The 14,764-nt window shown below is 38.0% G+C and overlaps 1 protein-coding gene across 1 annotated transcript in view; it reads left to right on the top strand.

Annotated features, from left to right (window-relative positions):
* Positions 1–14,764, top strand: part of CACNA1D (calcium channel, voltage-dependent, L type, alpha 1D subunit) — a 207,631-nt gene that overhangs the window by 89,039 nt on the left and 103,828 nt on the right. The window contains exon 8 of the mRNA XM_009334220.1: positions 3,679–3,782. Coding sequence (XP_009332495.1) covers positions 3,679–3,782 — 104 coding nt within the window. The remainder of the gene's footprint in view (positions 1–3,678; positions 3,783–14,764) is intronic.

Below are 14,764 nucleotides of genomic sequence, written 5' to 3'. Positions count from 1 at the left end.
GCCTGCCCCTTCTTCCACAAGTGGTAAACTCTCCTTTTTAGTCCCAGCAAGAGCTTCCTGTTCAGCCAGGCCGGTCGTCTTCCCTGCCCGTTCCTCTTATGGCGTATGGGGACAGCCTGCTCCTGCGCCTTTAAGACTTTCTTCTTGAAGAACGTCCAGTCTTCCTGGACCCCTTTGCCCTTCAGGACTGTCTCCCAAGGGACTCTCAACCAGCGTACTGAACAGGCCAAAGTCCGCCCTCCGGAAGACCATGGTTGTGGCTTTGCTGGCCCCCCTCCTTACTTGACCAAGAATTGAGAATTCTACCATTTCATGGTCGCTAAGCCCAAGACGGCCTCTGACCACCACATCTCCCACCAGTCCTTCTCTGTTTGTAAACAGCAGGTCGAGCGAGGCACCTCCCCTGGTAGGCTCACTTACCAGCTGTGTCAGGAAGTTGTCTTCCACACACTCCAGGAACCTCCTAGACTGCTTCCTCTCTACTGTGTTGTATTTCCAGCAGATGTCTGGGAAGTTGAAGTCCCCCATGAGAACAAGGGCCAGCGATCGAGACACCTCTGCCAGCCGCTTGTAGAATGCTTCATCTGCCTCTTCATCCTGGTTGGGTGGTCCTATAACAGACTCCCAGCAGGATATCTGCCTTGTTGGCCTTCCCCCCCATCCTTACCCATAAACACTCGACCGTATCATCATCACAATTGTTGAGCTCTAGACAATCGAAACACTCCCTAATATACAGAGCCAAGATGCAGAGCCAAGTTAGATGCAAAATGCTTTTATATGTATTTGAAATTTAATCAGAATGTTTGCTCTTATCAGCTGTTGTTAAGAAAATACTTTACCTGTATCATATGAATAATTTCTATGAAGCAAACTCAATTCTAAAGTAATAAAATAATTATGAATATGCATTTTAAAAAACCATTTAGTAAATTTTATTCCTAAACCTTAAGGCCAGATACCTACAATTGAAAAAAGATGCAAAGAGCAACATACACTGGGACAAAACAGAAATTCAGTCTGGGCAATAGGGTATTTTACTAAATACCTGAGCATCTTCATTGTTAAGACTTCTCAAATGTTAGGGGGCTTGCTCTGAGGGAGTGGGAATGGATGATAAAAAAACCCCAAACCACAACTGATCTCCTTGGCATAGGCACCTGACATGCTAAGTATTGCTAGAAGTATTGCACAGGAGACTAAGTTTAAGTAGGTCAGTAGAATGGCAACATTATGAAAGACTTTATTTTCCATATGCATATGCTGTTGCAGAATTGGACTACAGAAACTTGGGATCTTCTAAAATTGAAGGTAGTGATCCCAGCCTTTATGAATGGCTATAACCCTTCTCCATTTTAATTTCTCCAAAACGTAGTTTTATTGAAATTAAAAGGAAAAAATCCAAATACAGACTTAGCAGTTTTCTTTTTTTCCTAGCAAGTCTAAGTAATTTTAAGTTTCTTTTCAATACCTTAGTTCAATTACTAAAGCATTTTAAAAGGTGATACATAGAGAGATTATTTTAAAGGATGCACGAAGAAGTTGTATAAAATAATCTTCTCTGGTTACTTAGAAAGTTTGTTTACTTTAGTTCGTATAAAGTGACATTATTACAGATCACCATTGAAGAAAAAGTGCCTATGGGCCTTAACCTGCAAAGGCTTAATGCGTGTGCTTATATCTAACCATCCATAGGGCCACCTTGCAGAAACTGAGATTATGATACATTTTTAAAAGATAGAGGAATAAATAAAATAAGTAGTACAGTTTGAAAAACGTTTGTTCCCATGTTTAATATGTCTAGTCCAACAGAGATGTAAAGGACAGGAGTCAAACTTGACTATCAATAAAGCTCAAAGCCTAATCACAAATTTCAGATACAAGAAACGCAACAGCATTCACAGAAGAGGAAAAAGGTTTGCCCAAAGATTGTTCTACAAGGCCATATCCAGTCTCGAATGCTCATGGTATTTTTATTTTCTGCTGAATTTTCATGGCTAAAAAGCATCTTAAGAAGAATCTAATGCAAACTTGTCAGTATAAACAAAAAAGCCAGAATAATTCCTCTCCCACAAAAGACCTTTCCAAGAAGTTCCAAGCCAGAATTATTGTTGTAACTTATCAAAATGTCTTTTTGCACCTGAATGCTACACAGAAGAACAATTTCCCTGTGTTTTAAAAAGACTGTTTTTCTGAATAGGCCTTTTTAGTTTTCCATGGTGGTTTAAGTCCATCTTATAGGTATATTGAGTTCGCTAAGAATAGACAGTGGAAAAGGTCTTTATAGAAAAGCTTGTGTGAGTCTGTAAAGAGTGTTTTTAAAGCTCAGTTACTTAAACTTTACTTAAAAAAAAAAAAAAAAAACACCAAAAACAAAACAACCAAACCAGTAACAACTTTTTAAATGCCACTTAACCTTGATCTTGATACAATTTTTGTTCAGAAGTGTTCCTGGAATATTTCCATGTTTCCACTAGCTTTCTAAAATTTGATTTCAGTTTTTCATTTTCCTAAAATTGTGTTCATGTTTTTACACAAATTCATGCTCATTTATTTTTTAATTAATTAATCTAATTAATTTAAAATGTCTGCATCCAACTGTAGTATTTCAGGAGAAACATATTGAAATTCCATGTCACAGAAAAAATAAGATTGCTTCTACTGTTGAGATACATATTACTGTTTCTTTTCTCAAGGGATCATTCACGTAGCTAGGATATATATGAACTAAAAATCCTAATATTTCAGTATACTTTGTAAGCATCATTTTAATTAGTGAGATCTGAAATTTAGTTCATGTTCTAGGTGTTGAAGAACAGAACTGTTGCAGTGCTCCATTTATGTTTGATAATATTTTTGATCTGAATGCTAGGTTCACTCAGTATTTTCTTTTAGAATATGTGTTAGAAATGCAAAGTGAATGTGGCCAGTGCCTTCTTTCTTGTATTGTTCTTCTTTGAATACTGAAGGAATGTATAGAATGCTATCTCACCTGAATGATTAAATTCTCTTTTTCTCTGACTCTTCACTGCTGTTACTATAGTGATCTGCTCTATAAGATCATCTTATTTCTTGCAGATGAATGATGCTATGGGATTTGAATTGCCATGGGTGTATTTTGTCAGTCTCGTCATCTTTGGGTCATTTTTCGTACTAAATCTTGTTCTTGGTGTATTGAGCGGGTAAGCATACACCTTTTTGATCATGAAGGCAGAGTCCTGAATTCAGTTGCCATGAACACACAGGTTATCTTATACAGGTGAGACTTCAGTTGTGGTGACATCTTTTAATAAACCTCTATTTCTTTCTCCTCTAATTAGAACAGAAACAGTCTTCTGTAGCTATCATATAAATAACATACAAATACCAAAATCAGAGTTTAAACGTACAAGTATATATTCTTCATGTCCATATTTGTGGCAAAAATATAAAAAGGACTAATAATTATTCTGCACTTATTTAAATGTCATTTTAATTCATCTTCTAAGGCATCACATCTGCAACATAATTTGGGTAAGTAAAGAAATTAAACAAATGTTCATTGATTTTTTTTTTTTTTTAAGAACTGAATAAGCCATAAACTTTCAGTGTTGAAACCTACGTGATCTGGCAGCTGCAAAAAGGACTCTGCTGTTTAATGAATGACTGAATCATAACTTATTTCCTTACATTTTACAGGTAAATGATGCAATAGGATGTGAATGGCCATGGATCTATTTTGTTAGTCTTATCATCCTTGGCTCATTTTTCGTACTTAACCTGGTTCTTGGTGTACTTAGTGGGTAAGCAGTTGAGTTAACATTGTGTATGCTACTGCTACTTGTAAGATGGCCTCTGCATTTACTCAAGCTTCTCAGCAATGGCTTTTTTGCATGCAATTGAGATTCTTGTCATCCTACCAGTGTTTGCTCTTTTGACTGAACTGTGTGATTCTAGTGCCTGTATCTGTCTGACATCACGTTCACCATGCTTGCCAAAAATATTCATTAAATGAGGCACTAATCTCTTTATTCTATAATATTCCAGCAGGGAGAAATGTTATTTTGCACACAGAGATGGGCAGTGTACCTGTACAAATATTCTCCTCTATAGTTACAGACAAGTGTCCTTTTCTGAAAGCCCAACTTTTGCTTTTGTTCAAATATCCATAAAGTAATTGAAGTGTTATTTGTGTTTACCAGTCATGTTGCAAAATATTTTTAATGGGTGCTTCAAGATCTGTCTTACAGAAAGAGTATGACTAGGTTACCTTGACACAAAGTGTTTAGTGCTTCACGCATTGTAGAGCTGTGTACTGCTGTGACAACCTGCACCAGCAAGCTGATATATTTATCAATAATCAAGAATCAATTTACTATACTTGTCAGTGGGAGTTGTCACAGCTTTTTGTTGGTTTGTGTACTCCAGACTCCAGCCAGGAACTAAAGTGGTGTCAGTTGTAGCTGTATAATGTGGTTTAAAACTGTAGTTTATGGCAACAGTTTGCAAGGTTTTCCTTTTACAAAGCTCCCTTACTAAGGTTACAGCCCCACTTCCTTTGTAGTTTCCTGGTTTCTAACACGCTTGAGCTTGGGAAACTCCAGTTTATGGTGAAGATATTTTCTGATAAATAAATAAAAGATCCTGCTAGCATTTGAATGCTAAAAGAAAATGATTATAACTGTATGTATTAGCTTTTAGTTATACCACAGACGATACTGTTCTGGCAATCTTAGGCAGCTGTGCCATCTTTATTAGCCAACAGAAAAATCTCTCTTGCATAGAAAGCAGCCTGACACCATAGTTGATGGTGTTACCAGACTGCTGATTGTGTGTGCAGCCCTATTCATGGCTTTGCCATGTTGTACGTTAGTTTTGGAAGGAGTTATAATGCATTATTATATTCCTGGAAATCAGACAATCAAACAAAATTTCTAGTTGCTGATATGATAACTATGTTATGAGAGCATTTTTATCTGATCAATGATTTTACAATGTGTTTTTTAAAATCATAAGTCATTATCTGTGATAGATTACTGTTGCACACAGGAAACTAGGGAAAGCATAGTTTTACCTTACTGTCAGAATCACTTTACAAAGCAGATGTTTAAAAGCAAAGAGATAGTGCTAAAAACACATTGCTGATTTTTAGTTTTCATCTCTTCCTTCCAAGACCTACCCTGTAAAGTCTGGTTTATACAGTCGTATCGGCTTTGTTTTGTTCAGGGACAAATGTGTAAATTGTTGCAAAACTAAGAACCTAGCTTTCATGTCACAGCCATGCTGGACAAACAAAATAAGAAAGAGAAGGACAGATAAATGAGGGTAGTTGCAGTGCAGTTTATTTCTTCTTTTGATACTGTTACCTAACATTGCTGTGTGACCAGACTTCCCACTGAAGTCATTAGAGGATTAGGTTTTCACAGTTCCTTTCCTTGGCCCTTGAGAAGGTTATAAGCAGCAATTAGTTTTCTTCCTGTTGTGTGAAGGAGTCCTGTGGTAACAGTTAACTAAATATTCCCATTTTCCCTTGCATGACTCGAATTATTATTGGTTTCAGATTTTTATGTTTTTAAAAATAAGTTGTGGGGAAAGTAATGCCAGATTTGGTATTTTGTTGCACATGTTCGTTTCTTCTACTGAAGCCTTGGAAATTTAGAAAGACCCTCACAGCTAAGCTTTACATTTGATTTAATACATTTAAAATACTTTTTAAGGTTTGCAACATTATGATATGTATGATATTTATTAGAAAATGGAGTTGTTCTTTAGCTGCTGTTACAATACAGGGGAAGAGATGTCCCCTGGTCCTTGGGTTCCATTTAACAGACAAGAAATCACCACTGATTTATAGGTATTGCTTGATCCATAGAGCTCTAATGCTCTTCAGAACCCTTGCTGGCTTGCCTTTCATTTCCAGTGAACAGAAATGTCCATTTCAAGTGTGATGTGAACTCTCCTTAAATTCATAAACTCATTCATTCCTAAATTTATTTTCTGCCATAGTGTCACCTAACTGCAGTGTCACTTGAGTGCTTAGGGTGCTTGATGAATTGTTTGAATCCGTGTTTGCCCTAAATACATGAAAGAGCCTTCCTAACACTCCAGTTTTTTGTTTTCTATGCTGAAGAAAACGATACTGGTGAACTGAGACATGTGGTGTATAATATCACCAATGATTGACATTGAGAGTGGAAGGAGAAAGGAAGAGAGTATTCCTGAAAGATACCTATTGTACCAAACTAATGTGTGGTACATAAGTGAAGAAAATGTCCTGGCATACTTGTTTGAAACTCTGACAAGGACCAGTGTGGAATACTGTTACACTGATTTATTTTGATCACTAAATGCCATTTGTATATAAATAATAAATATTTTTCACATATTTTCTATTTAGACCTACCTGTCTAAATTTTACAGGTAAAAATGATGTACTGGTAAAATCCTATGGATGTGTTTGTATGCCTTAGTAGAAAGCCAATATTTTTCATTCTGAGCCAGGCATTGAATATGTAACACATGCATTCTTTGTTTTTTATTTAAGAGTTATTAGCTTTTACGTTTTATGCTCTTCAAACCATAGCATGAAACTTGGTTTATGATAAATCTACAAAGAAAGTGAAATTTTACTAAACTAATCAAACTTCAAGACTGCAAAAATTATGTCAACTTACTTGAAAAGCATGGCTTTGCATACAGATTTTGGAAGTGGAATCTGAATGCCTAATTACACCTTTTCTGTATGAAAGTGTTACTTCCTGTAAAATCAAGTTATGCTGTGTATATTTAAATCTGTCTGCTGTTTTGATCTGTTTGCGGTGTTAAAATATTCATTCATTCTCTTTGCACTCCTTTGTTACTCTGTGACCGTCTGCCCCTTTGTATTTCTGTAATGCCTCTTGCACACTGCATGCTTGATGTATTTAGTTACTGTACAAATGGATGAGAATGATGATTTGGAAGATCTTTTGTTTTACATCTAGCCATTTCTGAAGGTGAGTATTTCCTGGTGATACATGTCAGTTTTGCCTGCTAAAGGTGACATTCTTAAAAATAGAGTTCATATTTTTAATAGCAGATGTGTAAATTAATAGAAATAATGTGTGTGTGGAATCTGCATGTGGTGAATATTTTAATTTCTGCATGGAAGCTGACTGCGGAGATTTTTTTTATAAATACTCCCTTGAACAACAAGGATGGAGAGAATTTATAGGCTTGAAGTGATTTAGCTTTTTCAAAATACTCTGTTTTTTACTCTGTATTAGACACTAGTATTATTCACATTATTCTTACAGTGAATTCTCAATTGAAAAGCTATTTCAGTTTGCAGGGCTCTACAGGAAAAGGCATTCTAGAAAAGACTCCAGGTCAGGTTTTAGAAATGGCTCCAGATCCAGCTCAGGCTCTAGCTCTATCTCAGAAATTACAGAACCAGCTTTAGAAAAGACACTAGAAGTGGTTCTAGCTCCAGCAATGACTTGTACAAATTGTCCTAGACTGAGCTGTAGAGATGCTATCCAGAAATGGGCTCTAGAGTCAGCTCTAGAAAGGCACTGTGAGATAAACCCCTCTAAAGCCACTCTAGTAAAGGCCTCTACAAAAAGTGCCAGAAAGGGCTATGGGAGAGGGCTCCAGAACATGCTCTAAATCCATCTCCAATAAATGACTGGGCAATTGAACCTAGATCCAGCTCTGGAAAAGACCTCAAGAAATGGCTCTAGGCCCACTCTGGGAAAGGGCTCTAAAATTGGCCTAAGATCTATTTCTGGAAAGTGCTCTAGAAATGGCTCTAGAGCCAAATAGGCTCTAGGAGAGGGCTCTAGCGATGGCTCTTGGTCCAGCTTCAACAGAGGGCTCTGAAGAAGGCTGTAGCTCTGGCCTGAGAACAGACTTGACAAACAGCTCCTCCCTAAACATATTATGAAAAAATTGGCTCTAGGTCCAGCTCCAGAAATGTGTCTGGAAATGTGCTTGGAAGTGTGGTTCAAAACACGCACATGTTGGTAACTTCTTTCAGCACAGTGAATTTCTTAGGAGTCTAGCCGGACACCTGGAACTGTCAGCTGATCTTTCACAATAAGACTGCATTTTTAAATTCTTTCAATACTTGGAAATACAGAGCAAAATGCTTGCAGCTCTGGAAAGCTGCCATAGATGGATTCAGATATCTTTGCATTTTCATTATCTTGGGCTGGTCTGCAGTTTGCTCATTCACATTACAAATTTAAAGCTGTATGTGGCTCCAATTAATTGTTTTAGCTCCTAGAAATCGCAGGGTGACCATGACACGGTCATACTCTATTTTGATTGCTATATCTTTTGAGGCAGCAGCAGGGAATGTGTTCAGTCTGTAAGAGATACCAGAGCACCTTTTCTTCCTTTGTAAAAATTCCTCTGGTTATGATGCAAGGATTAGGCAGCGCATCTTTGGGGCAACTTCAGACTTGATGGAATGGCACAGAAATTGCCACTGAGGGAGCTGCCCAGCAATTCTAGCTCTGTGAAGGGTGGTGGACTGCTTCAGGAGCCTGCTTTTACATGTGGCTTTGGTTACACACACTGTGTGTAACAGGCATAAGCTGGACCTGTGTCCTCCTAAGGCATGAAAAACTAGGCACAGAAATTGGAAGCTGAGGGCAGGCCTCCTCCACATATTCCAGAGTAAAAGACCAGAGCATATCATGACTATTGGTGCAAGAGACAGTGAGCTGAAATCAGAAAGTTAAGTTAGAAATTATGAAGTTAAGGTTATTAGAAAGTTAACAAATAAAGCTAAACCTTACTTTTTTAAGGGAATTGAGAGATACTCATCCACCCTGAAAGTACCTTTAAAAGTGTGTTGAAAGTTAAAATAAATATGCCAGTAATTCAGCATGCATTAAACTGTTTCACTATGAACAGAGAAAATAATAAATTATAAAACTTCATAACTTATTTATCAAGAGGCATGGCTTTTAATGATGCATGATAATCTATTCCTCAAGGTAGTCCTTATCATTAGGGGATGGTTTCCGCTGACGGCATTTTCTGCTCAAGGCATTAGTATTTCTTTGGGTAGTCATGGGAACAAGTAAGACCTTTCAAACACACTTTCATAAACCTCTGTAAGTTGAATTTATTGACTTGCTTAAGGACACCAAAGCATAAGCTTTGACATGTCCTTACATACATCCTCCTACATGCAAGTCTTGCAGGTTACTAAGAGAATTTATTTCCTACATTATTATTTGCAATGTATGTACAATAATGATTCTAAAAGCTAAGGGTATGTACTCATCCATGCTAATCTCACGGCAATATCTGTCAATTAATGTCATATAAAATACGTTGACACAGATAAGCTTATACACCTAAGAACTGTTGTCTACAGTATGTATGGAAAAAATCAGAGGAAAAGGCATTTGAATAATGATGCACCAAATTGGATGACAGTTCACTGCCATTTTCTTAGTCTTTCAGGAAAAGGGAAATGAACTGGGTTTGACAGTGTTCCTTTTCACAGCAGAGGGAAGGCTTACTAGAAAAAAATCTGTTACAGGTAAAAATTTAACTTTCTCACATAGATAAACAATATAAATTCAAAAAGAAGAGAGGGACTTCAGCCCTGGATCTCAGCAGGTTATGAGGTAAAGCAGGTTCTTTTTATTGCTGTGCCACTGGTAAAAATAAAACTCAAACACAAATAGTTAAAAAAAAGGAAATATTATCCTTGATTGATCAGTCGAATATACTAACAATAATCAGCAAATCCTTTCAGCTGTATACAGTAGTAACTCTAACCAACTGCTTTAACCAAAGACCACTAAAGTCAATGGGAGTAGCTCAGTACTCTTGAGTAAGAGCTTGAAGGGAACTGATTTTATTTCAGTCCTGTTTGAACTTAACACACTAAGACTTCTTAGGGATTAGTTCTGGGAGATGCTTGCTGATGAGCTCCTGGCAGTTAACAAACCACATTAGTTTCAAAACCTTGGTTGGCAGCGCACATCATGATGGGGGGGTGAATACACTCTGGGGTGTGGTCCTACCCTCAGTACTGCCAGTTCTTCCTCTAAGCAATCCAGTGTCCTGAGCCAAACAGGTCTCTGCTCAGGACAGAATAAGCACGTCTTAATATGCAGATATAATTGCAGTCTGAAACATCAGATCTCAGTTTTGTCGCTGTATCAAATTGTTCCCTACCTTGCTGTTCCCACAGATGATCCCATTGCATTCATGTGTGCTCTGGTGCAATAATGCTCTACAGGTCCTCTGCTACACAGAGGTTGTGCTGGAGCCATTGAATATACATTTTGTCAATTGCTAACGAACTATATAGAAATAATTATGGGTAGGTAATACCAGTTTGCATTTCCTTATCACAAACCCAATACTCCTTGCTCAAGGAAACCTGCTAGAATTTTTTTCTTCCTGCAGAAATAATTCTACACTGTTCAGCCTATGAGTTTTTATTATTTCTAAAAGAAGGGGTAACAATGATGTATACAAATTTGCAGTAATTAAAGATGTGATGTTAGTTAACGTTTTTTGTCTTTCTACATCTGTTACAATTACACCCAGCTGTGAGCTGTTGTCTACGCTTATCTGTACAGTTTAAGCAGTTTGAGTTCTCTGATTTGATTCTGCGAATTTGTTGGTTGGTATGGTTACCACTGTGTGAAACCTCATCTGTGAGTCTGGTGGCCAACACTGTACTCCTGTGAGTACATTTTTGTTATTATGTGACTGTTTCCTGTGAATAAGAGAGTCTAGGATGTCTGGGTGACAGTTCTACATATAGCATTAGCATAACACTTTCCACGTACCAGACCCTGTGTGTGCTAAGTTGCGTTCTGCAGTAGATGAATTCTCTCTCTCACTGCGTTTGCAGTGACACAGAAGGGCAGTAATATGGCCAGTGAAGAATTAGTGTCCTGGTTCATGCTTAAACATAGAAGGCAACTGTTTATTTCCTATCATCAATGCCTAGTGATGCACAGGAGATACAGCAACACTCATGTTGCTGCACAAGCCCCCTTATGGACAATGTCTAGCTTTTAGCATGGAAGAACTTTCAGCTAATAGGAGCCCAGTATAGATGTTGTCTTAGTTATTATGTCCATGAATTACAGAGAGAAGGGAGAGTGTACCAGATAGTCACATTTAAGCAAATTGTTGTCTTGGTTTTTTTGGTTAATATGACCCTGCCTCAAATTAAGGTCTGAGAACCAGAGAGCTGTAATTGAGTCCCAGTAGTTACTCCCTGCTGCCACCTCCACCCTGTCGCATCAAGCCATTCCCAGGTGATGCATACCAGCAGGAGTTATTTCACTCTGTTAAAGAAAGAAAAACCTGGCATGAAAATGATTGCCCCAGACTATCGAACCATGAACTCAAAACCTGCATTTTACATGCTTCTGCCTCAACAACCATTGATGATGATGGTGGTGTGCCTAAACAGAGAACTGAGATCGTCTTTCTGCAAGGAGACAAGGAATTTTTGGGCAATAAAAATCAAACTTGCATTTTATATGGTAGCTTAGTTATCACTAAAAGTAGATTAGATTATGTAGGTGAGTCTCCATATAACGCTTTATTTTGCAAGTGATCTCTCCTTTCTGCTGCAGGTGCAATTGACTGAGTTATTTACACTATGGCTGCAATTTGAAGCTTTACTCAGTTTACAGGGTATTGTCATATGCTGCAATTTTAGTCATACTTAACTAGATCAAAATTAGGCTGGCTAGGGCTGGGTCGTCTGATTTATTTGCATTTGTGATGAAATCAAAAACTGAATTGCCTGCATCTAGGTAGCAATAGACTGTTTTGAAGAAAAGATATTTTTGAAGGCTAACAGGTATTATACAAGGTGGTGTGTCATACAATTTATGCAGGTCTGCCGTATAAGATTCTTCAGAAGTAGAGTCTTGCAAAAAGCTCTTTCCAGCCCTGCTAGCCTAAAGTCTTAGTTTTGAAGAATATTACCCTTTAAAATATGAGACAGTAGTAAGCTTGGCTTTTTCTAGTTGTTGAAATTAGGACAAACATATGTTCATTGAGTCCTATGCTTTATGAATACTTAAATCCGTTATATTTTTAAACTGAAATTTTACAGGCAATAGGCCTGATTTTCATTTCACATATGCTGGTGTCAAATCAGAGTAGCTCCTCAGGATTTTTCAGTCTGCAACTTGGATGGAGAGTGATTTAAATCACATTTTAGTGGAGAGACCCTTATGAATCCTAGCATAGTCACAACAGCCCTTTGAATACAATTTTTGTCAGTTTAGTCAATGAACAACACCCCACCCCCCAAATATACACTTTCAAATGCCAGATCTAGGTCATTTTATCAAACAAGAATGCAGTATGTATTTTGAAGTTAGCTCTTAGTACAGGCATTTGTGAAACCAAATATTTACAGAGCTTAAGTCCACTTACCACAATTAATGTGCCACTTCCTAAGCCTGTCAACTTCATAGGCTTCTGGACTGAGTACTCGGTTGATGACAGTCAGGGAGGCCAGTTCAGGCCATTAGTCTAACCACATCAGGACGTATGCTGCCTACATAGTCAAAAGCTTTTTTCTGCCCTGGACCCAGCCTATGCTGTCCATAGCCATGAAATGCTGCACAAGCAGCTGTCTTATTCCTCCTTCCACGAGATCAGCCAATGTCTACATATCTCTGTCTAAATATTCAAATATCTTGTTGTCTAAATGTCTTTGTCAAGCTTTAAAGAGCCAATGTCTCTCCCTCATCTCACCCCATCTTTTTCAAATAGCTTGTTTCTTGGAAAAAAATGCTTTTGTTTAGCTAACAGGAAACTTATTACATTCCAATACCATTTAATTCCACTTTCTTACTCATGGTATTTCAGTAAAAAGAATACGTACATATGTGTGTCTGAGGGATGTAACTTCATTGTGACTGTGATAGAAAAAAATACCATAGAGCCAGATTCCTCCCTCCCCTAAAGAAAATGCAGTCTTCTCAGATATTATGCTTCCTTACAAGGTCAGGTTTTAAAAATAAAAGTAAAACTTTTAAATATCATGGAAATTAAGCACCATTGTATCTCCCCCTACTGATAAATTGTAGCAGCATTTAAAAGTGTTGTGGTTTAACTACAGCTGGCAACTAACCACAGCCTAGCTGCTTGCTCACTCCCCCCTGGTGGGATGGGGGAGAGAATCAGAAGAGTAAAAATATGAGAGAGCTTGTGGGTTGAGATAAAGACAGTTTAACAGGTAAAGCAAAACAAGGAATTTGTTCACCACTCCCCATGGGCAGGCAGGTGTTCAGCCATCTCCAGGAAAGCAGGGCTCCATCACACATAACAGTTACTTGGGAAGACAAACGCCATCACTCTGAACGTCCCTCCCTTCCTTCCTCTTCCCCCAGCTTTATATGCTGAGCATGACGTCCTATGGTGTGGGATATCCCTTTGGTCAGTTGGGGTCAGCTGTCCCGGCTGTGTCCCCTCCCAGCTTCTTGTGCACCCCCAGCCTGCTCACTGGTGGGGTGGGGTGAGGAGCAGAAGAGGCCTTGACTCTGTGTCAGCACTGCTCAGCAGTAACTAAAACCTCCCTGTGTTACCAACACTGTTTTCAGCACAAATCCAACAGAGCCTCATACTAGCTTCTATGAAGCTCTACCCCAGCCAAAACCAGCACAGAAGACAATGTCTGACTTCTGTGCTGTATTAAAGGGAAAGGTCATAGTTGGCTGTGTATATAAAAAACCCTGTGTTTAATTCTCTGCGTGCAGCCATTTTAATGTAAAGTCAAAGTTAAAAGGTAGTTCAGTCACGGGTGAAGTGCTGTTGAAAGTATCAGCCTTGCCAACTGTTTAATTTTTATATGGAGTGAAGTGAAAGAAATCATTTAATAACAGCAGCTTTCATTTTACTTTACCCACACAGATCGCGTATTCTTCACCCTAATGAAAAACACCTGAAGGACTTAACTGAACAAAGGACCAATACTTAGTAAAAGCTAGCAAGGGTTGTTACTTCTGATTTCATACTATGCCATGATAGCTCTTTTTTCAAAGATACTGCCTATGGAATGAGAGTCACAAATATGTTGCCTCAATCAGATGTAAAGGACGGTCTCTTTGATACTTTCTCTGAGAGAAGCTTAAACCCAGCATTCCATAAACCGAACAATTTCTTATAGGCTTGTGACATCTTCTGCCAAAACAATGAAATATATTTTTTTTTTTTTTTTTTAAAAAGCAATTATTCCTCAGAGAGATTTGTTGAGCTCTCTCTCTTTCATGAGCGTTTTTCTGAAGAGATGGCCTTTTGAAGGACTTGGTCCTTGGATGCTAGGTGAAGGATAGCAAAGGCAAAGCAAGCATGGGCATTCTTCAGTTTCATTACAGTGCCATCAGATGGAACAGGATGATCTCGACATGCCAAACCAAATCTTTGTTGAATTAAGTTCTCAACTGTAAAAGATGTAGTGCCTGCCTCTCAGCTTTTGCAGTAGAAAGCTTTTCAGCTTCTGCAACGTAACATTAAAAAAAAATACAGAATCTGTATGGTTGCATGTAAAGAGCTGAACTCTTAAATTCACCAATGTCAAAGCAGAAATGTGGTGTTTAGAAGATGGGTTTGAAGACTGCAAATAAAACAATAAAAACAAAAAAAACCTGGAGGGATTATATCTTTGCAATTCCAAATAAGTAATGTCTGTCACCGAACTGAAATACTGTGTTGAAAAAATATGAGACTTTCTATTATTCTGCTATATTTTGTTAGCAGGGCAACATCATTGATAATTGTGTTCACCTTGTTAAAA

The sequence above is a fragment of the Pygoscelis adeliae genome, unplaced genomic scaffold, assembly GCF_000699105.1.
Source record: "Pygoscelis adeliae isolate BGI_AS28 unplaced genomic scaffold, ASM69910v1 Scaffold411, whole genome shotgun sequence".
Classification (NCBI taxonomy): Eukaryota; Metazoa; Chordata; class Aves; order Sphenisciformes; family Spheniscidae; genus Pygoscelis; species Pygoscelis adeliae.
Note: the sequence above shows the minus strand (reverse complement) of the source record. Positions and strands in the feature narration are given on the sequence as shown.